We start from the raw sequence: 27,678 nt of genomic DNA on the forward strand, positions 1-27,678 counted from the left end.
GGCGGCGGGCGGCGGGGCTGCGGGCCGGCGGGCTGGGCTGGGCTGGCCGGGCCGGCGGGCTGGAGGGACCCGCGGTTAGCACCCCGGCTCGGCGGTCAGACGACTCGGGCGGAGCAGGAGCTGCTGCCGTCTGCAGCGCAGCCCGGGGTCGAGTGAGAGGGGAAATAGAAGAGATCCGGGCTCGGGTCCCGCGCAGACCGCACCCTACCCATGTCCCTGCCTCCTGCGCGCTCGACAGCGAACCTGCAGCAAGGGCGGCACAGCCTCCTCCCCCTCGGGCGGGCGGCCCCGACACTAGCCAGCCCTCATCCCGCGCGCTCCTCGGCCGCGTGTCCTCCCGCCCGCTGCCCTCTGCGCCCCCTGCACTGCCTGCGTTTGCCCTCCCCGCCCGGACGCGCCCCACCCCGCCCAGGCCTCGCCTCCAGGCTCCTCGCGGCTCTCTGGGGAGCCCGGCCAGGCGCAAACCTCACGGACAGGAGCTGCCACCCCCACGGAGACCGCAACCCACGACGCGGCCGGACGCGAGGGGCGGGGGGCAGTGGCCGGACCGCACAGCCGCCTACGGTGTCCCCTGCGGGGAAGAAAACCCAAAGGCAGGAGACCGCTCATAACCTGGTGCCCCACCCTGGCCCAGGCTACGTGCCTTCCTCTCAGCTTGTTGGAGCTGAGTTCTGTATCGACCCAGCGCACACCCTGGTCTGTCAGGGATATGAAACTGGGGGTGGGTAGTGCAGCCTTTTGAAGAGTCAAATAGGAGTTTCCTAGTTGAAAACACTCTTAAAAACAAGCAAGATGAAGGTGCAAAAGGATAGGCCAAGAACAGCTAAAAGAGACATCCACAGAACACTGAGGAGCCCTCATTGCCTATATTAACAGGGATGGCAGAGATCTCAGGAACTGGGGCTTGCTAAGAATCCCAGTAGTAGGCCAGGCGTCGGTGGCTTACACCTATAATCCTAGCTACTTAAAAAACTGAAATCTGAAGGAATGAAGTTCGAGGCCAGACCAGGCAAATAGTTCACTAGATCCCAAAATGGACTGAAGGTGTGGCTCAAGCGGTAGAGCGCCTGCTTTGCAAGTGCGAAGTCGTGGGTTCAAAGCCTAGTCCCAAAGCCATCAGCATACAGGCACTGCAAAATTATCACTCTCTTAGTTCTCCTTAACAAATGAAAAAGGACAAAGGCTTTATAGAGGCCAATAGGATATTCAGGAAAGCTGAATGAGTTGGGATCATATCATCAAAACAAGAAAAGGCAAGTGTGTGAAAAACAAACACCACCACCACAATACCAAACCACATGATTTGGTTGCAATAGATTCTACAAATTTAATAAAGATAGAAATAAAAGCATGAAAAAATAGAAAGCTTTAAAAATTCTTGTAATTCTGGTATTAACACATCTTGTTGGTGTTTACATGCCTCAGACTTGGGAGCTATTAAATATTATGCTATGTTCTCCTTGCATTGCCTAACTTAAACTCGCAACAGTCAAATGGGCTATTATTGTCTCTGTTTTACAAATGGGGATATTGACGTTCAGAGAAGATAAGCAACTGTGCAGGTGGCTGAGAAGCAGGGATTTGGCTCCCCTCCCCCCCCCCCATTGACTTCAGAGGCCCAGGCCTCACCTAGGCAGAGCCATTGACCCCTTTCTCTGAGTAGGTCCCATTTGTACAGCCCACATTCTGGCTTGTGGGCTGAAGTAGCTTTACCCACACTCTCTGGATCAGTTTTGTGAACACAAGTTCAAGACTGGAAGAAATTCAAAAGAATGCTGAATCCAAGCACTTGATATTACAGAAAAGGAAACTGAGGCCCACAGAAAGAAATGTAAGATGCTGGCTTCACCAGGAGTGGAGTGGTATCTGTGACAATGGAAGAGATTGCCTTCTTCCCTCCCCTTGGCCAGCGCTTCCCCTACCTTCTTTCTTCCATTAGCATTCTGATTGTATGTTTCCCAGTCTGAGACAATGCCGCTGCTTTCCTTTGAAATCTTTCCAAGAACTTTAACTTGTAATCTCCAGGGTTCAAGAACCAGCCCTGCACTATTTGCATTCCCCTTTCTTCCCCCACTAAGATTACTTAGACTACCCAACCCAAACAGGGGCTCTTATTTTTATGGGGAAAGATAACTCCATATGCTTCCACAGTCACCTATCTCAGTTTTTAATAACAATCTTCTAGAGAAGATTCTCCCTCCCTCTCCTCTGTAATGCTAATTCAACTCTTTTCCTTTCTTTCTTTTTCTTTTTTTTTTTTTTTTTTTTTGGCCTTACTGCTTAGAGTCATCATCCTGCTTAGTATCCCATATGCATGGTCTTGAAATTCACTTTGACTCTCCCTTTCTCCAAGGGAAAGACCATTTCCTTAAGTTTCTCTCCAAGGTTCTAATGTATAACCATCTATGAGCTTTGCTATTTGTCTTCCCATTTCTCTTCTCTTAAAACTGTGATTCTTATCCTATCAAATACAAGTTTGTAAAGATTTGATCAGTGACAAATAAGAATTATTTATGCAGTGTAGCTGCAGCTGGGCATCAGGTGTGCTTTTGCAGAGCACCTTTGGTTGGCTGAGTTGGGGCTTCACTAAGACTATAGACCCTCCTCTGCCAGCTGACCACTTAGAAACAGTGATCCAGGCATGTACTGGAAGAAGCACACCTGGAGGTTTACATGTACAGAATCTTTGCTCTGTGCCAGGTGCTTTACCTAATTAGTAAAATCTCCACAATCACACTTGGTTTGTGTGTGTGTGTGTGTGTGTGTGTGTCTGCACGTGCGTGCGAGCTGGGGATTGAACCCATGACCTTACATGTGATCACATATCCCTTACCACTGAGCTATACCCCAGCCCCATGCCTGACAATTAGTCTTCTCTTTTTACAAATCTACAACCCCAAGCTGTAGAAGTAAAAGTAACTGCCTATGGTTCCCTTTACATTTTAGACTCTACCTAAAATTTGAACTCAGAGCTTTGAACTCCAAAGCTGTACTGTTTTTTCAGGACACAATGGTGTTTTAAAATCTGAATCTCAAATATAAATCAACGTAGGTCCAATCTCCTCCAGTGCAGGAAGGGGGAGAGGAGGCAGGGAATCAGAAGAATCATGATTTCGGTAGTAGTGACCTAGAGAACTTTTAATCTAAGCCAGGACCTAAGAACCTAGGTCATTTCTTAGCTGTCTGTGTTCTTAGCTGCTCAGTAGATGTAAGGTGACTTTTGAACTGGACTAGTCCCTTAGACTTATCAAACAAAGCCTGATCCTTTTTCTGATCACTGCCAGACTCTGCCAGTAGTCAAACTGGAGAACTGAGGTGTGCCACCCTGGAGACACTCTAGAGGTAATCTGGGAAATCTCCTGACCTCACCCTCCGTAGTGAGCAGCAATGACAAAAGCTGAAAAAAAAAGAGTTGTAAAAGGAGATTACGTCATAGGGCCTAGTATTTTTTTTTTTTTTTTGCCAGGGTGGGAGTCAACCCCAGGGCTTCATGCATGCTAGGCAAGCACTCTATCACTGAGCTATATCCCCAGCTCCCTGTATGCTAGTATTTTTAGTCAATTTGAATTGAACACTAGAGTACAAATATAGTATATAAGTGATATGTTCTTATGTTTGCAAAAATATATAAATATACAATATAAATTACCACTATATATTGTAGTCAGCTAGTCTTTTTTCTTCTAATTCTGCCATGTGACCAGATCAATCCAGTTCTAAACCCAAGGGTGCTGAGCCACAGCTGGACAAGTTTCAGGAATAGAGTTAGTCAAATGTCCTCCAGTGACTCAGTGCACAGCAGTCACTGAAACAGCACTAGACCTGGAAGTAGCAGACCCACGCCTGAACACTGTCTTTGCTACCTTCTACAGCGTGACCTCTCTGAATTTCAGTTTTCATATTATAAAATGAGACTAGGGCTAAGTGTGGTGGCATGCTCTTTATAATCCAGCACTTCGGAGGCTGAGGCAGGAGGATCATGTGTTCCAGGTCAGCCTGGGCTATGTAGTGAGACCTGTCTCCCCCAAAAGGGGGAAGAGGCTAGGGGCGGGGCTCAAGTGGTAGAGCACCTGCCTAGCAAGGATGAAGCCCTCAGTTCAAAATATTGCCTACCTTTAGCATTGTTGACAGAGATGGAAAACATAGGCTGCCAAGTACAAATGTTTTGTGTAAATTGCATTTATTCTCTGCTGGGTTCACTAGAGGTGGCAGCAGTCCTCTGATTTCTATTACTTGTCTAGGAGGAACATATCTGGATGCTCAGGTGTATGTACCACCAGGCAACAATGGTGGTTAGGAAGGCCTGCATCTGTCTGTTAGGCACATCTACCTTGACATGCTAATGTAATAGGCATGCTGGGAAAGGGAATGCAAACAGCAAAGTAGGAGGAAGATACATCTGTCCTCAAGGAATTTACTATTTAGCTTTCCAGATAAATCATTACAATAAAAAGCAATTACAAGGCCACAAATGCCACTCATAAACAAGTACAGATGAGTGTGTTACAAACTAGATAGAGATGAATTTGATCTAGAATATGGAATTAAGAAAAAGAAATTAGCTTGGGGTAGAAACCTCTTAGATGAAATCAGTTTAGAAGGAGGGGAAGGAATGACTGCAAAGAGGGAGGCTATTCGGGAAGCAGGTGTGGAACAAGCAAAGATAATTAGTAGTCCTGGCAACGATGAAGAGCCAAGTGAGATGACCTAGTGAGGGGGGACCTGATACAATCTCACAAACCTTCCCAAAAGCCTTACAAAATTCATACCATTACCTTCATTTTTAAAATTAGGAAACCATTTGTAAAATGGTGCAAGGCTCAGAGCTTGCACATGAGGGAGTGGGAATTGGAATCTAGGCCTGTTTGAATCCACAATGGTTTCTTGGTGACTCCTAGGGCAAGCATGCCAGGTTGCTGACCTTTATTCAAGTCAATCATTTTCTCTGTGAAATCCAGAGAACTGTTTTCCCCTTCAAGTGTTCTTACCTTCTTGGGCTTTTAAGCCCTCACATTCTGACCAACTGATTGGGATTGCTTTGACTTCTTTTGTTGATTTTTTTGAAGAGGCTAGCAATTCCACCAAATTTGGCCCACGCTGAAGTATGCTTGTCCTGCAAGCCTCAGGATCAGTTCAGGATACATTTAGAGATCCAATTAGAGCCACTCAAAACTAACAATGCTTTGAAAGCTAGCTATTGATTAGAAATGGGAATGTCAAGTTACCTTTGGCCAAACAATAAGCTCATTACAAGGCACTTCAGAGAGACTCAGTCATTAAAGACCTTTCTTTGATGACTTTGAAAGGTAAAGAAGGCAACAGAACTGATTACAAAAGAGCATTTGCCCCTCAAATCAGAAACAAAGATGGTGGGAAACTTGTTTTATAGATGAACATTTGCAAATACAAAGACATATATGTTATATGGATTATAACAGGAACATATAAGCTTTATTTGTACCCTAGTGTTTCTATTTGGGAAGAGATTATTTGCTTAGGAGAAAATCTTAGAAAATGCTAGTTTAGTGAATGTTCGGTAAGGGGGAGGCTACTATTCTTTTAATACTTGGCCAAGTTGTAAGGGGGGAGGAAAGTCATCAGGAAGCTTTCCCATTAAGTAGAATGGTCAGTGTAGATTTCATTGAGAAGGGGCAATTTCAGCAAAGACCTAAAAGAAGTGAAGTTTTCATCAAAGGGGACCTCTAGGGAAAAAGAATTCTGGGCAGACAACAACACAGAGCAAAGGCCCTGACATGCTTGGCATGTTAGAGATAGAGCAAGGAGGTCATTGTGATTGAGGAAGATAAAGTTAAGGTGTGTGTGTGGCGGGGAGGAATGGAGTGTGTCAGCTTGCCTTTCTATTTTCTCATCATGAGGATAGTTTTCAAACTTTTATAAAGCTTGAAGTTATGATGATTTACCCTTTAAAGGGATTTAGGTAACTGACATGTAAATCTGGATGAACACAACTGTTCAGTATGAGTAAGTAACAAAATAGTATTTATACACAGGTTTATTTTAAATTTTTATTTATTATTTTTACAGTACTTGGTATTAAACCCAGGCCTCATACATACTAAGAGCTCTTACCACTTGAGTCATGCCCCAGCCCTTTCGTTTGTATTTTGTTTTTCAGATAGGGTCACTAACTTTGCCTGGGCTGGCTTAGAACTACCAATCTTAGGTGGATTTGCAGGTGTGCACCACTTCACCTGGCATAGGATTCTTTTAAACCTAAAAAAAAGAAGGATATTGTCATAGCTCTCACTTTCTATTTCAAGCACTTCAAAAACTTGGGGGAAGTCCCTTAAACATCTACTTTGGGTTATAGGCTTATTGAAAGCAGGGACTATGTATTTGTGATCATACAGCAAATAGCAGAACGCCCCTGTTGGTGGATGCTATTAAGTAAGCACGCAATCAAAATATTTTGAGTTAATGCATGTTTAATTACTCCTGTTTCTTGTTGAAATGGGTTTTTCTTTTTATTCCCAATACTTTGCCAACAAACCGATATAAATCCTTTGAATTCCTTTGTAGTGATCTGTAATGTTTTCCTGTTGGATTTTCCCATTTACAGTTCAAGTCTATGAACAACATGAGGTTCAATCAACCATCTTTTCTTACATCCCCCTTCCTGGTCACAAATACAGCCTGTTCTCTAGAGCTTCCATGGGAATCTTTCTTCCTTCTGAATTCTTCTAACTAGGTCTCCAAATTGCTTAAAAATTAACATGCTTTCCATCATCTTAGATTGTTTTGGTATTAGTTTCTCTACATGCTTCAGTTCTAGTTGATGGCTGCCATTAAATTATTTTTAGGATTCCCATCCAGAAGTAGGTGTGTGACTTAGATTCTTATTCCCAGAAACTGCTTGCTTCCCCGATGTCCTCCTGGTGGTAAGTTCATCTCCCTTCAAGCTGTCATTTCACAATGGCTTTGATGAGTGACCCCCAAGAGCCAAACCAGTCCCCAGATTATCACAACACCCTCAGAAGGAAATGTCGTTATGGGTTCTCTGCTGTTGCACCACACACTACATGAACAGATTAATAGTTTCCCTTGGCACCATTCTGCTATTTTCATTCTTCAAATCCTAAAAATGCACATGCACTTTGACCATTCAATAGTCCACTGTGCTGGAGCTGGGGCCTCACTGTACTTCATCTCATTGACTGGTGACACCTCCAAAATCAGTGTGGCTGCAACCTGTGCCCTGTGCATCTGGGGAGTGTGACAACCAAGTACAAACCTAAAGCCAGCCAGTGCTCAATCTAGGGGCCTAATACCTGCGAACGGAATCTCTCTGCCTTGCTGAATATGTCAATTTCTCCTTTAGTACAATACAACCACTGCATCTTTTCTTTCCTTCCTTCCTTCCTTCCTTTCTCTTTCTCTTTCTTTGCGGTACCAGGGCTTCAACTCAGGGCCTACACCTTGAGCCACTCCACCAGTCCTTTTCGTGTTAGGTATTTTGGAGATAGGTTCTTGTGAACCATTTGCCCCGGCTGGCTTCAAACCGTGATCCTCCTGCTCTGCCTCCTGAGTAGCTAGGATTACAGACATGAGTCATTGATGCCTGACTCATTTTTTTGATACAAAATCATATGATTTATCCTTCCTAAAGGATCTATTCCTTTTATCCTGCTTTTCTAATTATTAAATGACCCTAACGCTTAATTCATAGCTATCAAAGAGAGCAACGCAATGGACACAACACTACCAGAAAACCACTCAAGTTGGTCATCTTCATAGATCATCAGAGTATTAGTATTAATTTTGCTGTTAGATTACTTACAGAACATCTTTATTAACAGCTCTTCCTCCCCTGACCAGTGCCTTCCCATTCCACCCATGTGTGACACAGGACCAAGTGGTATTGCTCTGTGCCTTGGAAGTACCAGGCAACAATAATAATAATAAATGAAACTGGTAGTCTTTCCTTCTTACGTGGCAGCAGTCTTTTTTTTTTTGTCTTGAATAAGGAATCTCTTTACCATCCATGATTCCCAGCAGTACTGTTTTTTTTAATTATTATTTATTTATTTTTGCAGTACTAGGGCCAACACCTTGAGCCACTCTACCAGCCCTTTTTTGTGAAGGGTATTTTCGAGATAGGATCTCGAGAACTATTTGCCAGGACTGGCTTTGAAACCATGATCCTCCTGATGTCTGCCTCCTGAGTAGCTAGGATTACAGGCGTGAGCCAGTAGCACCCAGCAACAGTACTGTTCTTGACCTAAGTGAAGACCCATACCTGCAAGACTTCTCTATCAGCTTCAACCCCTTTTATCATTCTCTGTTCACCCTTCAAGTCTGGGAAGGAAAGAGAAGGCAGGATGGAGTGCCAGTCAAGAGTATTGCCCTTCCCCTACTCCATTCTCCCCTCTCCGGTCACCGATTTCTGACCGGCTGTCGATCCTATCAGGGGTCCATAAAGCTGGGAGGACTCTGGCCCGGGAGAGGGGGGTAGGGGTTAGGCAAACAGGCCAGGGAGGCAGTTGGTTGAAATTTAACCACAATATTCTTGGTCTCTATTGTTTTGAGTGAGGCCCAATATTTCCACAGCAGGATTATAGGCTCTGATTAACTATGTTAGACAACAATACCGAGCTGGGATGGGCTTCCCCTTCCAGCTGCCAATATGAAAAAGTAAATACACCCAGATTTCAGAAGGGACTCCCAGCAGCCCCCAAGCCCTACTCCCCAGTTCCACTTCTGCCACTGTTTTGGGCCCCAAAGTGAGAGAAGGAAGAGTGGCAAACATGCTCCTTTAAGTACTGGCCCTTAGCCCAGCAGGACAAGTAAGTAATACTGGCACAATCTTCCCAGGTGAGTCAATGGCTGTGTGCTCCCCACACCCTGAAGTTCTTTCAGTGCCTCTTCCGGGTTCCCCTGAAAGGCTGGCCCAGATTCTCAGAAATCCTTGAGAACTGGACGCCCAGAGGCAAGCACTCATTTAAAGGGGTCTAAGGTGTGGAAAGTATTGAAAGATCTGTTGGTCTCCAGATAGAAAAACTGAGTGGGGGTGGGACTTACCAGCTCAGAAGAATACTTAGTGCTACCTAATGGCATCCTATGTGCCAGGGTAGAGAGATGAGACCCCAGGACTGAGGGGATACAAAAAAGACAGTTACGGAGTATCAGGAAGGGTGGGGAGTATCTCAGAGGTAGAGCATACCTGAGATCCTGGGTTCAATTCCCAGTACTGCATGCAGTGGGGAAAAATTATTAGATGGGAAAGTATTCCTTAAAGGGTTCTGGGATGAAAGATGGAGAGGATGGATGGTTTTCCAGCTCCTCAAATAGAGAGGGATTCCTTAAGTCCCTGTTCCTCACACACAGACAAGCTGCCTGGTGCTCTCATCTTGTTGGATGTTTCCTCTCAGAATGTGATCTTCTGAGAGCCTGGCAAGAAGAACAAGGAGGGACCTAGAGCAATAAGGAGCCCTGGACATGAGTGTCCTATGGCAATGTTCTGGCATGGGGGGAGGTGTCAGAGAAACTAGGGAATCCCCTCTCCAAAATGTGGCTCCTTCTTCTTCCTGTGTTTCTGTATCTAAAGGCCTAGTATAATCCATTACAATTTTGCCAGCTCATACATTTATGAATGTTGGTAACAGGGACTGACAATCATGGTTCTTGAGTTGTGAGTTTGGTGGTTTCCTTGCAGTATGTTACTCGTCTGGAACAGTTTCTTCTTCAGGAATATTACAAGACAAACTACTCAGGGCAGAGCTCAGAAAAACGTATCTTGATTCTTTGAAAACCCGGTTAACAGAGTTGTACTCTTCATTATCATAATACCACCACAATGATATTTTCTGACTTAGGGTTAAAAATTGACCCTCTTCTCATGGAGTATAATCTAAAGAAAAGTGGAAAAAAGCCACATGGGAAATGTGCCTATTAATATAGATTACATTTTTCACATAATAGTGAGCAGTAAGCAGAATAAAGTGAGTTCATATCAGGAGGAAGGATTGTTGGGAAGATTTGGGTTTCCCCTGGACTCTTTGGAGAAAATCTTCCTAGTTTTCCTAGGAGAAAAATGAGGGACAAAATAAATGGAGAGAAGAAAATTGTCCCTGGTGTAAATCCAGGACCAGGAGAACAGGCTCAGCCCTCTGTATGGCCTACTCCTGCTGTCATCTTTGCACAGAGTACACAGGGGCTCCTGCTATCTCCCAAGAGACCCAGTCTGGAAAGAAGCAAAGGTTTGGGACATGGGAGGCTTAAGTGAACAGGAAGGAAAGAAAAGGATTTCAAATGTACCAAAGGATAAAAACAAGAAGCACTAGGGCCAAGTATCAGGAGAGGTGGCACCTCTCCTCTCCCAGTGCCCATGGTTAGGGGCTGTGCAGCTGCTCTGGAAGACAGTACTGGACTCTGCCAGTCTAGAGCACAGAAGCACAAATGTCACTCTTTGACACCTTATGCCCTAGGGATTTCAGGGTGAGCTCCTTGGGCTTCTAGAGAAGACAGAGCCCAGAAACTTCCTTCCATCTTCCTTTCTCAGTAACTTCACTATCCCTTGAAAACTTCTGGATCTGGGAGGCTGGCTCCTAGTGGCAGGAGAAGAGAAAGCCTCTACTGGTATTTTCCGGGACCCAACTTGGACTCTGCTTTTAAGGGCTGCTGGGAAAGCCCCATGAGGTATGAGATAAGGGGGTGCTTCCCAGCTGAAGTGCAGGGAGGAGGATCTCCCTCCCAGCAAAAAGTGTGCCTGTCCTAGCTAACTGCCAGCCAACAGCCAACCAAGCCAAGCAGGCCTTGCAACCTAGGTGGCGCTATTTCTCTACTTTTTAGGTCAAGTTGCTGCAGGAACTTCCTAGAGGTCTCAAGTCCTGCTCCTGGTTTGCTGGCTTGCTCGTGTAAACCACCTTATATTATTTTTTTTTCTAAAAATACTCCAAAGCAATTGAAAGAGTCCCTTCTCCCACCAGCCAGCCCTGGCCCCAGCCCTGGCCCCGGGGAGCAGGCGGGTAGGCGGGGAGGTGGGCCACTGCTTTATTAAACACAGGGAAAACTAATATTTACGGAATAAAATTTATGGAGCAGCCACGAGAATTCGACCCTTTTATGTGCATGTGGAGTGGGGGTTGGGCAAGGCTGGGGGCCTTAGGGAGGGGCCCAAACCAGGGGGCAGGGCTGGAATACAGCCTGGCTAGGCCAATTTGTCAAAGAAGGGATTTCCCTGGAGTTGCCCTGGGATGAATGATTCTCAAACACCACCCCTAGCTCAAGGGTAAGGGCTTCAGGGGGAGGGATGCCTGAGGCAGGGCCTCTGGCAGCAATATTTCTCTAAGGACTTCTAAGCAATACCCCATGTAGGGAGCAACCTTTGGAAATACAGGGAGCAGTGGACAGGAAGGTTAAGAGGCATACTTAATCTTTTGAAAAAGCCACACAATCTTATGAGAACACGAACAAAGTTATGCTCTTAAGATTTTCCTTACAATTTTAGGGGATGCACAGGCTGCTGGCCCCCCCATGATTAAAAATGCCTGCCTGAGACTGCTATTTGGGAAGAGGGATTATCTAGAGTGAAGAACCCATATTTTCTCCATTTTCCATGTGATCTCATGTTGCAGACCCTGAAATCTGGCTAACTAAATTATGCCCAAAACAAACTAATGGACAAAGTGGGTCACCAGATAGACTGTTTTTACATAGTTTACTGTTCGTTTTGATGACAGTGGCTACCGCTGGGCACACCCTGGGATACTGTGGTCTGCAGGTAAAGAAAAGTGATCAACAGCAACAGGGAATTATCCCTGGTGGTGCTCTCAGGTGCTGCTGGCAGGGAAAGGCAAGGACATTAAATCCCGGAGTCCTCAGAGGCTCTGGCCTTGAAGAACCCACAGGGAAGACAGCAGGGTCACAGGATAAAGGTAGCTAACATAGAAGATCGAAAGAGGACCCAACAGCCTTCCTAGAAAGTGTTTTCAGTAATCTGTATAATAATGCTGATAAAGCTGTTTTATTTCAAATTCTGGCTGTCACTTATTAGCTGTGTGACCTTTAATAAGTCACTTAATCACTTTAGACTCAACTTCCTAGATGAGTTAATGGTATCTTCCTCAGGTAATACTGTGAGGATTCAATGTCAAGTGCTTATTAGACTACCTGGTATACAATAATTGCTCAATAAATATTAATAATTTATTACTATTGTTCTTATTATAATTAGTACTTTATTATCATTTGGATGGTCCTCACCCCATTGCTTGACATCAATGCACAAACAGCAATCTCAGCAAGAGAAGAAACATGAATGAGAAGGCCATCAAAAGTAAGGATACTAGAAAAGATCTCTGCATTCTGCTCTTGACTCCTTCCTTTAACTAAGGGTTTCTAGTGAACATCTGAGTTCACTTTTATTCCTATCTCTCCAAGGTCAAGTTTCACTATAAAGGAAGACCTTGCAGAGAAGGTTAAGGGACTATGCAAGCCTAAGAGTAACTATCTCAGATTCTGCCTTTCTCTTTTTCCTGCCAAGCACTTTAGTTCCATAGGCCAATTCTGTTGACCCAGGGAATTCCTAGGGTCATTTCTTATTCCCTGTCATCTTAGTTCTACTTACAACATTATTTAAATTGGAGTGGAAAATGAGAAAGTTCCTTTTTTCCCATCCATGGGAACCTACTTCTACCCTAATGCTAGATTAGAATCTGATGCTATGGTTTAACCTGTTGTCTATGCCTGTAAAGCCAACAGAAAAACACATCCAAGTCTGGTGAAGGACAGTAGCAGTCCGTCTGTCCTATGTTCACCATGGAGAGAGTTCTCAACATTAAAACTTCTGAATGTGATTAAACTCAGGCCAGTCATAGCAGAAAAGCTTACAAAGAATCTGAAGGTCAGACTGAGGGCTCAGACTTCACCCAGAGACAAAGGTACCCAGGGTGGTGACACGGGCTATGAGTTCCACATATTAGTAGGGGCTGGTGGTGTGTCTTGGTGATAGAGTGCTTGCCTAGCATGTATGAGGCCCTGGATTCCATCTCTAGGACTGGAAAAAAAAAAAGAGAGAGAGAGAAAAGAAAAAGGAAAAGGCAGAGGAGTGCATGTGCTTTTTATTCCGCACTAAAGAGAGAACTGAGTCTCTGAGGAGCATTTGAACAGGCTGGGGACTAGTGAGAAAGGTAGAAGGCTTCCTCAGCATGTTGTGCCTGTTTGTGGACTTGTTCCACAAAAAGTCCATGGTAGGGTCCTGGGCCTAGAGAGCCTACACTGAAGAGAGGACGGTATGGCATTCTCAGAGACTGGCTTCGTCAAATAGGAAGGCCAGTGCCCAGTGAGTTGGAGCCAAGCCTTTTTGGTGAGCAGTCCCATTCAGGTGGCCTGTGAACATGAACTAAGTTTTCTTGCTCAGCGGTGGGCCTCTGATTGTGATTCTATTTTAGAGATACTCTATCATTTGAGCTCTTTTCCAGGTGATGCTGGGAAGCTGTTCTCCTGCTCCATCCTCTGCAACTAAGACCATGACAGGTTAACTGAAAAGCCCTCTTGGCTTCTTCCTCTTGACTTTTGACAGCTGAGATCTCTGCACAGGGCCTGAAGCAACCTAGAAAACAAGGAACCCAAGTTAAATAGGGTTTTGAAACAGATTCATGTTAGGAAAGGAACTTTCTCTCTCTCATGGCTCCTGGTTAGGACAAGACTATCTTGAAGTATCTGACATAAGTGTTTTTAAGCCTATGTTAGGCAGTAAATGGCTAGAAGACTCTCAGCAGGAGATGCATACATGCCTTCTCCCAGAAGTCACACCCCACAGATCATCACTGAAGTGCAATAAGGTGAAAGAGGAGTTAGGGTTCATCATTCAGTCCAAGAATAGCAGAGAAGAGCCAGTAAGGGAAAATGTGAAAGACCAGGAGTCTCCACAATTTGGAATTACCTCACAAATATCTCTCAATATTACTGAGGCAGTGTCAACTATGTGACAATTGCAGGGACCACTGGTTTGGGAGTTATAGGTGCCAAGTTTTCTAACACTCAGAAGGCCATCAAGGAACTGTTCACATATGACTCACCATGGGCTTCTGCTCAGGTGCTAAGAGTACTGGAGCTGAGGAGACTGGCTGTTCTGGCTGGTTCAGAAGGTGGCTATCAGTTCCTTGAGGGGAGGCTCCGCTTGAAGTCTGAGTCTCTCCTGAAACCAGAAAGATCAAGAAAAGATAGTGAGAAATGCCTCCTTCTTACCAGGAAGACATTAGCATTTATAAGTAAGTATTCAGATAAAGTCCAACTCTGGTACGAATAAATTAGCAGTCAGAGTAGCCACAAATCCAACTTCCAACTGATTTTTGGAAAGCTCTGTTTCTAAGAAGATTCCCCAGGCCCACTTTCAGAGGGTAGAATGAGAGTTTCATTGACTCACAAGAACTGATTGTTCCTGTACATGCCCTGATAGCTCTCAGTAGGGAAATTAATCTCCCACTGATTTTTCTTTTCTTTTCTTTTCTTTTTTTGGCGGTACTAAGGTTTGAACTCTGGCTTTGTACTTGCTAGGCAGGCACTCTACTGCCACTGGTTCTCTTGCTAACCCTGGGCCAGGGACAACTAAGGTCTTTCTGCAGTGAGGGAAGTGTTCTGTATCTGCCATTGGCCACATGTGACTACTGAGTGCTTGAAATGTAGTTAGAGAACATGAGGACATTTCTCACTTAATTTTCTTATTTAATTTTAATGTTTTCTTTTTTGGTGGTACTTGGGATTGAACCCAGGGCCTTGAGCATGCTAGGCAAGTGCTTTATCACCTAAGCCATCCCCTAGACCTTACTTGATTTAAATTTAAATACATGTGGCTGGAGCTAACTCTATTGGACCACACAAACCTAGATCCTAACTCTAACCCCAGGCAGACCAGGTTTGCCTGAAGCTACTCACCAGTGCCTTGATGCATCTGTTCTGCTTGGACCTCCTGTTTGGTGACTGCCACATACAAACTCTGCAGATTCATGACAAATGGCCTTCCATCACCAAGGCTGCATGCTTCCGGTAGTTTCTACAGAGAAGAGGAGATACTACCAATGGTCAGTCTGGCCAGTGAAAAGGAACTGGATATTCCACTGGCAGAACAAATTTATGTAAAATTTATATAAAGTAGTTAGATCCAACTTGGGCTTTCATATCCTAGCCTGCTGGCATCATATAAAGACTTCCTGGGAGGTGTTCTCTGAAAGGCAATTCTAAATGTCTCTATTTCCTCTAGTTCTTAGGCCTGTTATGCCTTCTCATGAATATGCTACAGGTCTCTGGGCGCTTTCTTCCCAAAGAGATGACTTCTCAGAGGACTATTTTAGGAAATCATCTTCCCTAAGTATCTCTAAACTATACAGTTTACTATTTTAACCAAGTTTACTCCTAAACTTCCACACTAGATAGAGAAAAAGAATGAAATCCAGGATAGGAGAAAGAGCACAAAATAGGGATACAGATTGAGAAATAAGAAAAAATGAGCCAGGCTCCAGTGGCTCATTCCTATAATCCTAGCTACTTAGGAGGCTGAGATTGGGAGGATGGTGGTTTGAGGCAGCCCAGGCAAAGAGTCTACAAAACTCCATCTCCAAAATAACCAGAGAAAAATGGACTGGAGGTGTGGCTCAAATTGTAGAGCACAAAGCCCTGAGTTCAAACCCCAGTCCCACTAAAAAAAAAAAAAGTGGCGATGGGAAATAAAGCTGACAAAGCTTTGGAGGCCTACCTGCCATTTTATAGTCTCTACTGCAATCCCACTGTGCTTTACTATAATCCAGACATCCTCAATGGAGGTGGTATTTCCCCTAAGGGAGTGAAAGTTATTTTTTGAGGGGCAACAGAAGTTACTCTTTTGAAGTATAACACTCACATATGTATATGTATTGTACATATAGTACATTTTTGACGGATCTGTAATATTATAATTTCCTGAGGTGATTAGGAAGGCAGCCATGCTCACTATTATACCACCAATACCACATGGCCTGGCCTCCTGAGGTGACTGGGAAGAAATGTCTTGAAAGGGTCCCCGGGGAGGAGATGATGAAAAAAGGATGAAAAGCTCTGTTATATTTTCTTGGGCTGGTGGTGTGGCTCAAGTGGTAGAGCAGCTGCCTAGCAAACATGAGGCCCTGACTTCAAACCCCAGTACTGCCCTCCCCAGAAGAAAACAACTATATTTTCTTCACTATGGAATGAACTGTGGATTCACATCCACAGCAAAATGCTTTGCCTATCTAATTTCATGTTCTTAGTTGAACTGAGCCAAAGTTATGGCTGAAGACTGAACAAAGAGCAATAAAAATGAGATGAAAGAGTATGGTGTCCAGTGGTCCCAAATCTGGTTGCTCTGCAGAAGCCTGGAATGGGACCAGAACTGCTTCATCTGTCCCTAGGCATGCCAATTGTTATGGTTCCTAGTCAAGTTAGCAGGTCCCCAAAACAGCCATGCCAGCAGCTTATATGGGAACCAATCCAAGATTCCTTGGCCATGAGACTGGCACATATCTCATGTCAAAGACACCTTTCCTGTGCTATAAGGACATTCGTTTCTGAAACCACCTGTGAGAGGAGAATGGAAGAGAAAAAGTGTGAGAAGCAATCAAATAGGTGCTGAACCACAGTCAGGATTACAGTTATCTTTCCCTGAATGGGGTGGTAGATGAAGAACTTACTGATCTCCAGGAAATAAAATGTTCATTTCCATTCCAAACCTACCTCCATAAAGACTATCCCAGGCTTCAACTTTCTTTTTATTGTAATGTAACATTAGGTTTCAGTACAGCTTGGACTTTAACTAGAAACCAGAAGTCTAAACTTTGCCTCTAGCAGAATGACACTATGAGTTATCACACCAGTCATCTTCTGCAACACTCCCTGATGAATGACCTGAAATAGGGAAGGCAACCTATCAGGCCATGCCACCTCTACTCTACCTCACTCTCCTTTCTAAGTTCATCTTTCTAATACTAAAGCCACTTGCTCCTCTCCAAAAGAAGGTCCTCTACTTGATAAGCAGAGGGCCTTGGTAGTGGAGAGGCAATCAACTGTTCTCCTTCCTTGGATCTCTAGACTCTCCCTTCATACTGCTTAAGAAATGTAGCCTCTCTCAGGATCATTTATACACAGCTCGGCAGGCACTGTACAGTCTGTACAAATGGGCTAGGCAGAATCTAGGTAGTACAGGGTCATTGCCTCCTGCCCTTTTTATGGAACTAAACAGACTCATAAATTTTCCAGGCTGATCTTTACCCAGCTCATGTATTTAACTTCAAAATGAAGTGTTAGAAGTGAAAGGCCATTTAAGCCAGTGTTGCCCTGGACCTAAGTCCAAATCTAGAACCTTATCTTAGCTCTTCCTCTGTCCTTCCCCTTCTCAGAGAGATCTGGTCCGCAGCTGCTGCCAAAGGTTATCCCACCCACATATCTATTCTCAGAAAAGTACTAAGAAGAGAATATCATTATATTTGCTAAATATTTACTAAGTGCTAGGCACTGTTCTAAGTACTTTAATCATTAACCCATTTTTGTCTTATTCACTATTATTTTCCTGGCATCCAGAAAAACCTCTTACCCATAGTAGGGGCTCTATAACTATGTATGAATGAATGAACAAAGTAGATACTAGCATGAGTTTATTTGGCTGAGGTAGTTAGTCACAACTAGTAAGTGATACAGCAGGATAGAATCTAGACAGTCTGGCTTTAGAACCCACATATATAAACGCTACCATATTTACTTGTCTGAACTTCAGAATTTTAATCAAAATGGCAATCCAGCCTCTCCAAGGATCACTACCCACAATCTCTCCTAACATGGTTTATCTGTCATCCCCAAGGTGACAAGAAAACAGTAAGCAGATAAAACAGAGGCAGATGGTCTGGACCCTTAGGGAGTGAGAGGCCACACCTGTAATTCCATTTCAGTCACCCTCCATTACTTATTCCTTAGACATCATCTTAGAATATTCTAGGAAAGAGAAGTGGGGAAGCCTGGGCTTGGTAAGGAGAAACATTAGGTCCCAGCACAGGACAATGGCAGGAGCAAGGTGGGGCATGCAGCAGAGATCAAAGCGAGAATGCTGGAGTCAGGACTAAGCAAAGCAAATAGTGTCCCCTGCTGTAAGTATGCCTGAGCCAAGAGCACAGTGTACCAGTCACAAAGCTGGTCACTGCCCAGAGTGGGAGGAGAAGAAGAGTCAGGTTAACCTACTGTGTAACCTGTTCATCTGATTAGCATGGAGTCAGTTCTAGCCAGTGAAAATGTCATTGGGACTCGGGGTGGAGAATGGAGGTGTTAATGCTTCCCTCCGCAGAACAGGTCTGAGTCAAAACAATGATAATAAATAAGAGTCCTGCCTCTAAGAATTCAAATTTGCATGTGGGAGATAAGATGTTTGGTTTCGTTTTCAAGTGATTTGCTATAACATAGTTTAAGCAAAGGGCAATAAAACCCAAAGAAAGCAATGAAATCCAACTGAGAGTTCTGAAAAAAGGTTCAGAAGTGGTAACATCAAGGCAAGTTAGACTCTCAGAGTGGTGGAAGTGTGCAAGGCACAGAAGTGTGAAAAGACAGGATATATGGTTATATCTTGGGAAAGTGCAACTAGAAGGCTAAATTCACATCCACAGATTGTAAAGGACTGTGATTTCTGAATTAAGATTATGCCCGTGGGAATTTCCTTGTTTCACAAAGTGACTTTCTTCACTATGTAACTGTTTGCCAAAGCTTCCTTGACTCTAAACTAATACTGAAACAAATGATGAGGACTCAGAAGCAGACTTTAGCTTCACTTTTTATATTCTTGGCTACACTTATATAAACTCTTAGTACTTCTTCACACCTCTGTTCCTATCTCTGAGAGCTATTTTACATTCCTGAGACAATTTTCTAGGACTTTAACTCCCGTTTACAACCACATCAGAAACTTTAGGAAAACTTAAGTTATAGAATCCTAAAATGCATTTTATTTCCCCTTCTTATTCCTACTGCAGTCCATCTTGGTTCCTAGGACCCAAATGCTCCTCTTTTGTGGTAACTTCCATCTTTTTCAACTTAAAACCCATCCCCAGTGGTGCAGAAATTCTATGACTCACAAAGGATTTGGTGGCGAGATCCCAATGGCCATTTTCAACCAGATATATGTGGTCTGCTCCTCCCACCTTCACCTTCTTTCCTTTGAGACTACCTCAGAAAAGAAACCTCTACAATCCTGGGTAAGGAAAGGCTCAACCCTGATATATTGCTTACCCTATGAATATGGGCCTTAGTCTGAGGACAGATTTAACAGGCAGAAGGACAATGGAGAACAAGCCAACTGGAACTTTCCAGAACCCATCTTTGAGCAGGTGTTTAGTTCTGGCACTAGCCTCAGAAGCTGGCACAGCTCCAGATCCCTGGCACTGACCATCACAGTATAACAACTGCCAAGGCAGAGCCCCTGACATGTGACTTCCCTAGGGATAAGACCTCTTTTCCCTCCTGCAATGTGGCAAACTCTGCTGGTCTGGATACAAACTTCCCTCCCTAGAGAGCCCACATCTTAGTTTAGGGAATCATGGTAATGTTTATCATTAGTTTCTCTTAGGGATAAGAAAAAAAATTATAAAACTTTTCTAAGAAGGCCTCAGCTGCCAAAGAGTTTGCCAAACTAAGTAGGAAGGAACGAGACAATTGATTTAAGAAGAGGACTCTACAAGACTCTTCAGAAAACATGACTCTCTCTCTGCCAATCTAGTCAAGTTTAACAAATATTTACTGATCATTTACTGTGGTGTTCAGGACTGTGTAGATGCTGGGGCATAGTGATCTCCCTCTGGTTTTTTGCGATATTAGGGTTTGAACTCAGGGCTTCACGCTTGCTAGGCAGGTGCTCTATCATTTGAGCCACTCCACTGGTCCAAGTTATCTCCCCTTTTGCGGTTCATATTCAAGAGGGGAGATCAATAACAAACATATGGCCAATTAAAACTCATAATTTAGCTGGGTGCCAGTAGCTCATGCCTATAACCCTACTTGGGAGGTTGACATTGGGAGGATTGCAGTTTGAAGTCAAACTGGGCAAATAGTTTGTAAGATCCCATCTCCAAAATAACCACAGCAAAATGAACTGGAGGCATAATTCAAGCCTTTTTCAAGAGTGCCTGGTGCTTACAAGAGTTCAAGCACCAGTCCCACCAAAATACAAGACAAAACAACTCTTAAGTCTGAAAAAATGAATTATCTTAGGCATTATGGAAAGGGGGCAAAAATGTGGTACAATTTTAAAGAGATCAAGGAAGGCTTCGTGGAGACATTTCAAAAAGACCTAACTGGAAGTGAATGTTTCATGTGGTTGAGTAAGTGGGAGCTTTCTAGTCTTCCTGGGATAGTCCCAGTTTCTGCTTACTGTGTCTGTTTGTTTTTGTTTTTTTTATTTAGACAGGATCTCATTATGTAGCTCAGGCTGGCCTCAAACATGTGATTCTCCTGCTTCAGCCTCCCAAGTGCTAGGATTGCAAGGATGCATCACCACATAGCTTTATTCAATTATAGAGCTTTAAATTAAATGGTTATCTTGTATTAAAGTAAGAGCATGGCAGTATAAAGATATGTGTCTGTATGTTTATTTGAAATAATGAGATTTTATAGCACAATTTTTTTTATTCTGTAGGAGGTGTATTAGTTACTTTGTATTGATGTGACAAAAAAATACCTGACATAAACAACTTAAGGGAAGAAAGATTTATTTTGGCTCAAATTTCAGAGGATTCAGTTCATGGCTGCTTGGCCCCAGGCACTTGGGCAGAGTGCAGAGGAGCTTCTTCACTTTATAGTGGACAGAAAGCAGCGAAAGGGAATGTGGCAAGGAGTAAGGGCAAGATATAGACTTCCAAGGACATGCCTCCAGTGACCTACTTCCTCCAACTAGGCCCCACCTCCCCAAAACGCCATCCTACTATAAATCCATCAAGTGATTAACCCATTGACTAGGTCAGAGCCCTTCAGATCTAATTACTTCTCAAAGACCATCAACTGGCAACTAAGACCTCAGTACATGAGCCTGTGGGAGGCATTTCATATTCAGACCATAACAGAAGCTACTAGAGCTTATGAGTAGAAAGGTGAAATGATATGATTTACATCTCAAAAGGATCACTCTGAGTGTAGAGGAAAAGAGAAGCAAGCCTCAGAAAAAAAGAGAAGACCTGCTACAATAAGCAGGCAGGCTGCTACAATAAGTAGGTGAGAGGTGAAGATAATCTAGCCCAGGTTTAGTGGAGGTGATAAGAATGATGAGGTTTTGGATGAATGTGAAGGAATGGCCAACACACTTTCAAGCTGACAGACTGGATATAGGATATGAGAAGAGTCAGGCACCAGGCAGATGTTATACAGGGATGATCTAGAAACCTAAAATGAAATCTCTAAATCAAAGACAATCTGACATGACCCTTGGGCACACAAACCAGCTTCAGCAGCAAAAGGACCAGAGTCAGAAAAAAGGTGAACCCAACACCTAGGGAAAGTACAAGGTTTTAAAAGAGAAAGCTTAAAGTGGCTTCTTTTCTTACTCAAAGAGGAAGAAGTAATACTAACCAGAAAGTGGGAGAGAGGGATTCTTTTATTCTTTTTTCTTTTATTTATTTATTTATTTTTTTGCAACGTTTGGGATCAAATCTAGGCCTTTGCATATGCTAGGCAAGCACTGTAATTCTGAGCTGTATCCCCATCTGAGAAAAATTTGTAAGGGAAAACAAGACAGCAAGCAAGAGAGAAGTTAAATCTAGCTCTAAGTTCTGGCTTTAGAGTCTCAAAGACTTGGATTTATACCCAAAATATTATATTTGCTAGCTGTGATACTTTGGGCAAATTACTATACAACTGTCAATGTCTTATTTTGAGAGAGATGAGAGGAGGAGAGGAGAAAGACAGAGGGATGAGCAAAGGGGCAAGGGGAGAGAGAGAGAGAGAGAGGAGAGAGAAAAATGAGACTAACAACATCTACACCACAGAGTTGTAAAATGATTAAATGAGCAAGTACCCAGAAATGGCTATTCATTCCCTTTGCAAGGCACACTGAAACTTTTCTTATCTGGCCCTACTCTTGTACCAAAGTGGCTCAAGAAATATCCTAATAATAACATACTCAGAGAAAGCAAGGTCTGGTGCCATTATTAACATGTCTCCATTGGCAACCCAAAGCATAGGATCTTCAAACAACTTGGTGCCCAGTCAAGGCCCAGATCAGGGAGACAGTCATGAAACCTAGATGGAACCTGTGGGTCATTCACTGCCCACTATACCACAGGAACCTACTCCTCAGTATCTGACAGAGTCAAAGACAGTGTGGCTTCTGTATCACAAGGGTCAGGGTTTAAATCCTAACTTTGCCACTTCCCAGTTGTGTTACTAACCTCTTCTGGCCTCTGTTCCCTCGCCAGAAAAATGAAGGAACCAACAATATTTACTTTTGTGGCACTGGTGGAAGGAGACTACATGGTAACATTTGTGAAGAGTGCCTGTTCAATATGTATTATGTTTCCTGACCTCCCTACACCTGCTCATGTAGCTTCCCAAAGATCACCTTTATTCTCCTACTTTGTAGGACCTGCCCAAGAGGCCAAGGTTTCACCTTCTCTTTGCCCTCTTTTGACAAGAGAAAAGTCATGAAGAGTAAACTAGCACTCTCTCCAGAATCACATGAAGAACAAACAGCTTGCTCCCCACAAAATTTCAGCAAAAGTATTCACTGAGCCCAACTTATCCAATAGTGCTTTAAGGAAATCTTTTCTCTCCCTTATTTCCTGCTTCCTAATGGGGCCTGTGAAAAAGACTCTGCCATGTCACTCCCACTTTTAAGTAATATGTACTCTGTAAGGACTATTTGGAAAAACAGAAAAACATAACCTACAGAGAATGTCATCCAAATGGTTTTAGATGGGATTAATCTCACAGTTTCCACAAAGTCTGAGAGGAGAAAAGAAAAACATTAATAGGCCAGAGAATAAAAATATGGTGTAATGTCCAGGTTTCTGGAGACAACTTTCTCCTCACTACAAATTCTCCAGAGTAGTTCACCTGGCGGAGTAGTTTCTGAGTTTCAGACAAGATCCAACCATGAGGGTCGCTCTATTTTGTCCTTCACAGAATACCCCTCTATCAGCTCACTGATGAGAAACCTTGATGAGTTGAGAGAGAACACGGTATCCTAAGTACATAAATCACAGTGCCCTTGAAAGACCACATGTGAAATCAACGAGACAGCTGCCACTGCTCTGTTTGGTCTGATTTGGTTTTGTTTGGGTCTGTTCCTGTCACAAGACCTCCCCTGACCATTCTGCCCTGCTGATGCTGACCTCCACGATTAGCCTCTGTCTCCTGAGCAGCCACCCTACCCTGGACTAGAAGGAAAAATAACCCAGAGAGGCCTGGACATTATCTCATGTTTTAGGGACCTTACAAATTAATTATCGTGTAGGAACCTTGCAAACTATTTAATTTATAGTCCAGTTTGCTCCGTCCCTTTTTAGAACATGGTGGGAGAATGAAGGTATGTGTGCATTACACATGCAAGCATGCATGTTGCAGCAGGCTAGTCAAGCTACCAGATCACTGTCTCTTGTGACATCCCTTCAAAGTGGGGTAATTTTGCCTTCTCACTCTCTCCAGGAGTGCTAGAAATATAACGGAAGTTAAGACAGGTAAAGAGTTCAAAATGGTTTGAGATACAGTTAAGGTCCACTTACATTATCCAGATTTTTCTCATATACTTTGAGCCCTCACTAGCTCCCTAGACTAGTAAGGCAGAGACTAGTAAGAAGGGAGATGGGAAGAAAGACTACAAACAGAAGTCCAAACAGAAGGCTTGAATAATATAAGATTAATGGGTTTGGGGATTTTGTTTGTTTTCATAGAGCAACAAAGGCTCTCTATGTAGCTCAAGCTGGCCTTGAACTCTCAACCCTCTGGCCTTAGCCTTGTGAGCGCTAGGATTACAGGCATGTACAACCATACCTAACTATCTTTTTAAAAAATGTACTGTTGGGGATTCATGCAGGATAAGCACACACTCTGAGCCCCAAGATTAACTGCCTTCTATGTATTGTCATTAGGCTAAGTATTTCAGTGCATTATCCCAATTAACCTCCATATTTAACCCTATTAGCTACACACTAACATTCTCATTTTATAACTAGAAAACAAAGGCCCAAAGAGTTAAGTTACTTGATTAAGAACAGGCAGAATGAAAAAATAGAAGGAAAATACAGAAACTACACCTGTGCCACTCATTAGAATGCCTCTTAGAACCACCCGCTAACACATCCATTTCTCCTTCCACTCTGGCCCTATAAGGAGGCTGGCCCCTGTTCTGAGGCCTAGAGGTACTAGAAACCAGCTCTCACCTCCTTTCTAAGGGCTCCAAATGACCCAAGAGGCTGAGAGAAGGAAAAGACAAAACACCTGAGAAGGGAAGCCTTACTTCACCCCAGGGTAGCCTCCAAGTGGACCAGAAAATCAGAAAAATGACTGGTACTGGGAGGCTCTCAACTCTGAATCTCCTTTTAAAAGAAGCATAGCCCCTTAGAGTCATTGCAGGAAGGGCCCTCAGCTCTGCCCCCAAAGAAAAATAATGGCAGAGGGAGTGGAAGTGAAGGTGGGGGTAGGGGCAGCTGCTCTCATAAGAGCCCTTTGTGGTGGCTGCCTCTGAAAGAAGGTTTTGCTAGACAAGGTGAAACTTCTCAAGGTGACAAGCAAATGGTACAGACTGAGCTGTGACCCTCTGCTCACACCATAACTACCCCCTCCAATTTAGAGGGCCAAAGCCCAAACTGTCCCCAGAGCCCCACCCACCTCCAGGACAAACCACGGCTTTCTAGTCTGGAGAGCAACTAACAAGCAGCAAAAGGGCTCATGGGATGAAAGTGGTTTCCTGGGGGGAACAAGTCCTCAGAGCCCCGCAGAAAGGGCAGTAGCAACTCTCATTCCTTCTTTGCTCTGCTCCCACTCCTTCCCTTAGAACAAGAAGTGCCTGTCCCTCTGGCTCAGGGAGGGGGCTCTGCCAGCTTGGCAGGGGGACAGCCAATCTGAAGAGGTTATGAAACTCATAACCTCTTTCAACATCTTTTTCCCAAATGGAAGTGTTAGAAATCTGAAAGAAAAAGGCATCAGATTTAACAACAAAAGAAAGTGGCAGCTGTAAGGCAAGCATTCTGGCTCTGAAGGCCCCAATCCCACCATGTGCCACTATCTCTGTGCAGATTTAATTTTTTTCCAGGTTTAGTGGCGAAAAGAGGATACTCAGCTGGGCCTGTAGACACAGAGGTTAGTTAGAGGACTCAGTAAGTATTCTTTGTAGGACCTCCCCCACCAAAGAGATTCTCTTTCACCCAGGATTACATGCTTGACAGCTGGGAACACAGCCCATGGTGGGGCTAAGGGCTCCCTATCCTCACCTGCCTGCTGCCTGCTCTGTATGTCCTCTCCACCCTGAGAAATCTCATTCCATCAGGTGATATATGGCTTCCACAGACACACACACAAACATACACGATAAGGGCCTGATTTTCATGGCCTAAGGGAGGTAAACATTTCTTAACAGGAAACAAGCCATAAGGGAAAAGACTGATAAATTAGACTATATTAAAATTAGAAACCTGTTCATTGAAAGACACAATTAAGAAAGTAAAACAGCAAGTTATAGAATAGGAAAAAATCATTTGTAGTACATATAACCAACAAAAGGATTCACTTCTAAAATATATTTAAAAACACTTAAAAATCAGTAAGAAAAAGATAAATAAGGGTTGAGGCATGGCTCAAATGGCAGAGCATCTGCCTAGCAAGTGCAAGGCCTTATGTTAACCACCCCCCCATACTGACAAAAAAGAAAAAGTAAGTAACTCAATAAAAACTGGCAAAAGGCTTAGTCATATTTAAATGACATTACATTAAAATATATATAAAACATCACTGGTCCTAAGGAAAATTAAAACCACAACAGGATACAGGATACCACTATCCTGTTACCATAATGGCTATTACCCAGCCATTCCAATTCATTGTGTCCATACAAACACAAATGAACAAATTGTGGTATAGTCTTAACAGTGAAATATTATACAGAGATGAAAATTAATAAGATACTGCCACATATAGAAACATGGATGAATTTCATAAACATTTTGTTGAATGAAAGAAGTCAGATACAGAAGAATGTGAACAATATGATTTCACCTATATGAAATTTAAAAACAAACAAAATTGATGACCATATTAGAAGCCAGGACAGTGGTTACCCTTTCAAGAGTACTTAGACGGAATAGAGGAGTACTTCTGAGTACTGGAAATTTTCTAGTTCTTTGACTTAGGTACTGATTATACAGCTGTTCATTTTGCAATAATTCTTCAAGCTGGAAGAATACATATTGGGCCGGGAGCCAGTGGCTCATGCCTATAAATCCTAGCTACTCAGGAGGCAGAGATCAGGAGGATTGAGGTTCAAACCCAGGCAGGGCAAACAGTTTACAAGACCCTATCTCGAAAAAAACCCATCACAATAAAAGGCTAGTGGAGTGGCTTGAAGTGTAGGCCCTGAGTTCAAGCCCAAGGACTGCAAAAAAAAAAAAAAAGAAAAAGAAAGAATATATATCGGCATTTTTATATGCATCTTATATTTTGATTTAAAACTTTTATTAATGAAAAATAAACTACTATGGAAAACAGGCAGCTCTTTAAAAAGTTAAACACAAGCCAGATGTGGTGGCAGATGCCTACAATCGCAGCTGCTAGGAAGGTAGAGGGAGGAGGCCAGCCCAGGCAAAGCCAGTGAGACCCTATTTCAAAAACAAAAGGACTGGAGGGTGTTGCTCAAGTGGTAGAGCACTTGGTTCAAGGCCCTGGGTTTAATTCCCAGCACTGCTTAAAAAAAAAAAAAAATTAAAACACAGAGTTACTATAAGACATATACCCAAGAGAACTGAAAACATATGTTCACACAAAAATGTGTACACATGGGCTAGTGATGTAGCTCAGGGGTGAGTGCAAGGACCTGTGTTCAATCCTCAGTACTTCAAAAATTTAAAAAAACCTATATGCAAATATTCATAGCAGTATTATTCATAATAGCAAAAAAAGTAGAGAGAACCCAAATGTCCATCAACAGGTTAATTGGATAAACAAAAACACAGTACATCCATATGATAGTACATTGATCTGACACAGAAAGGAATGAAGTTCTGACATTCACTCTTAATAGATGGCCCTTGAAAGCAATAATGCCATGTAAAAGAAGCCAGTCACAAAAGACCACATATTGTATGGTTCAATTTGTATAACACATACAGAATAGGCAAATCCATAGGAATAGAAAATAGATCAGTGATTTCCGGGGTTTGGGGAAGGAGAGAATGGAGAATAACTGTAAATGAGTATAGGGTTTCTTTTGGAGCTGATAAAAATGTCCTGGGATTAGATAGTGGTTATAGTTGCACAACTTTGTGAATGCATTAAAATCTCTAAATGGTATATTCTTGGTGTGTGCTTAGCAGTAAACTTTGTAGTATTACTAGCTCAATTTTTATTAAAAAAAATAGTCTCTACCCTCCCATTTTTCTTTGCCCATTCTCCACAGTGCTCCCTCTCTTAGAAATAGACCCTCTGGCTTCCAGCAGGCTAGGAAAATTTTTAAAGGAGTTCAACACAGTCGGTGGA

General features: G+C 43.2%; 1 protein-coding gene across 2 annotated transcripts in view; it reads right to left on the minus strand.

Annotated features, from left to right (window-relative positions):
• Positions 1 to 13,061: 13,061 nt before the first annotated feature.
• Nhej1 (non-homologous end joining factor 1) overlaps positions 13,062 to 27,678 on the minus strand; it is an 80,072-nt gene continuing 65,455 nt past the window's right edge. For both annotated transcript variants that reach the window (XM_020170808.2, XM_074071772.1), the window contains 3 exons: positions 14,896 to 15,013; positions 14,040 to 14,158; positions 13,062 to 13,570 (listed from right to left, as the gene is read on the minus strand). In XM_020170808.2, coding sequence (XP_020026397.1) covers positions 13,496 to 13,570; positions 14,040 to 14,158; positions 14,896 to 15,013 — 312 coding nt within the window. In that variant the 3' untranslated portion in view covers positions 13,062 to 13,495. The remainder of the gene's footprint in view (positions 13,571 to 14,039; positions 14,159 to 14,895; positions 15,014 to 27,678) is intronic.

The sequence above is a fragment of the Castor canadensis genome, chromosome 4 (genome assembly GCF_047511655.1).
Source record: "Castor canadensis chromosome 4, mCasCan1.hap1v2, whole genome shotgun sequence".
In the NCBI taxonomy this organism is placed as follows: Eukaryota; Metazoa; Chordata; class Mammalia; order Rodentia; family Castoridae; genus Castor; species Castor canadensis.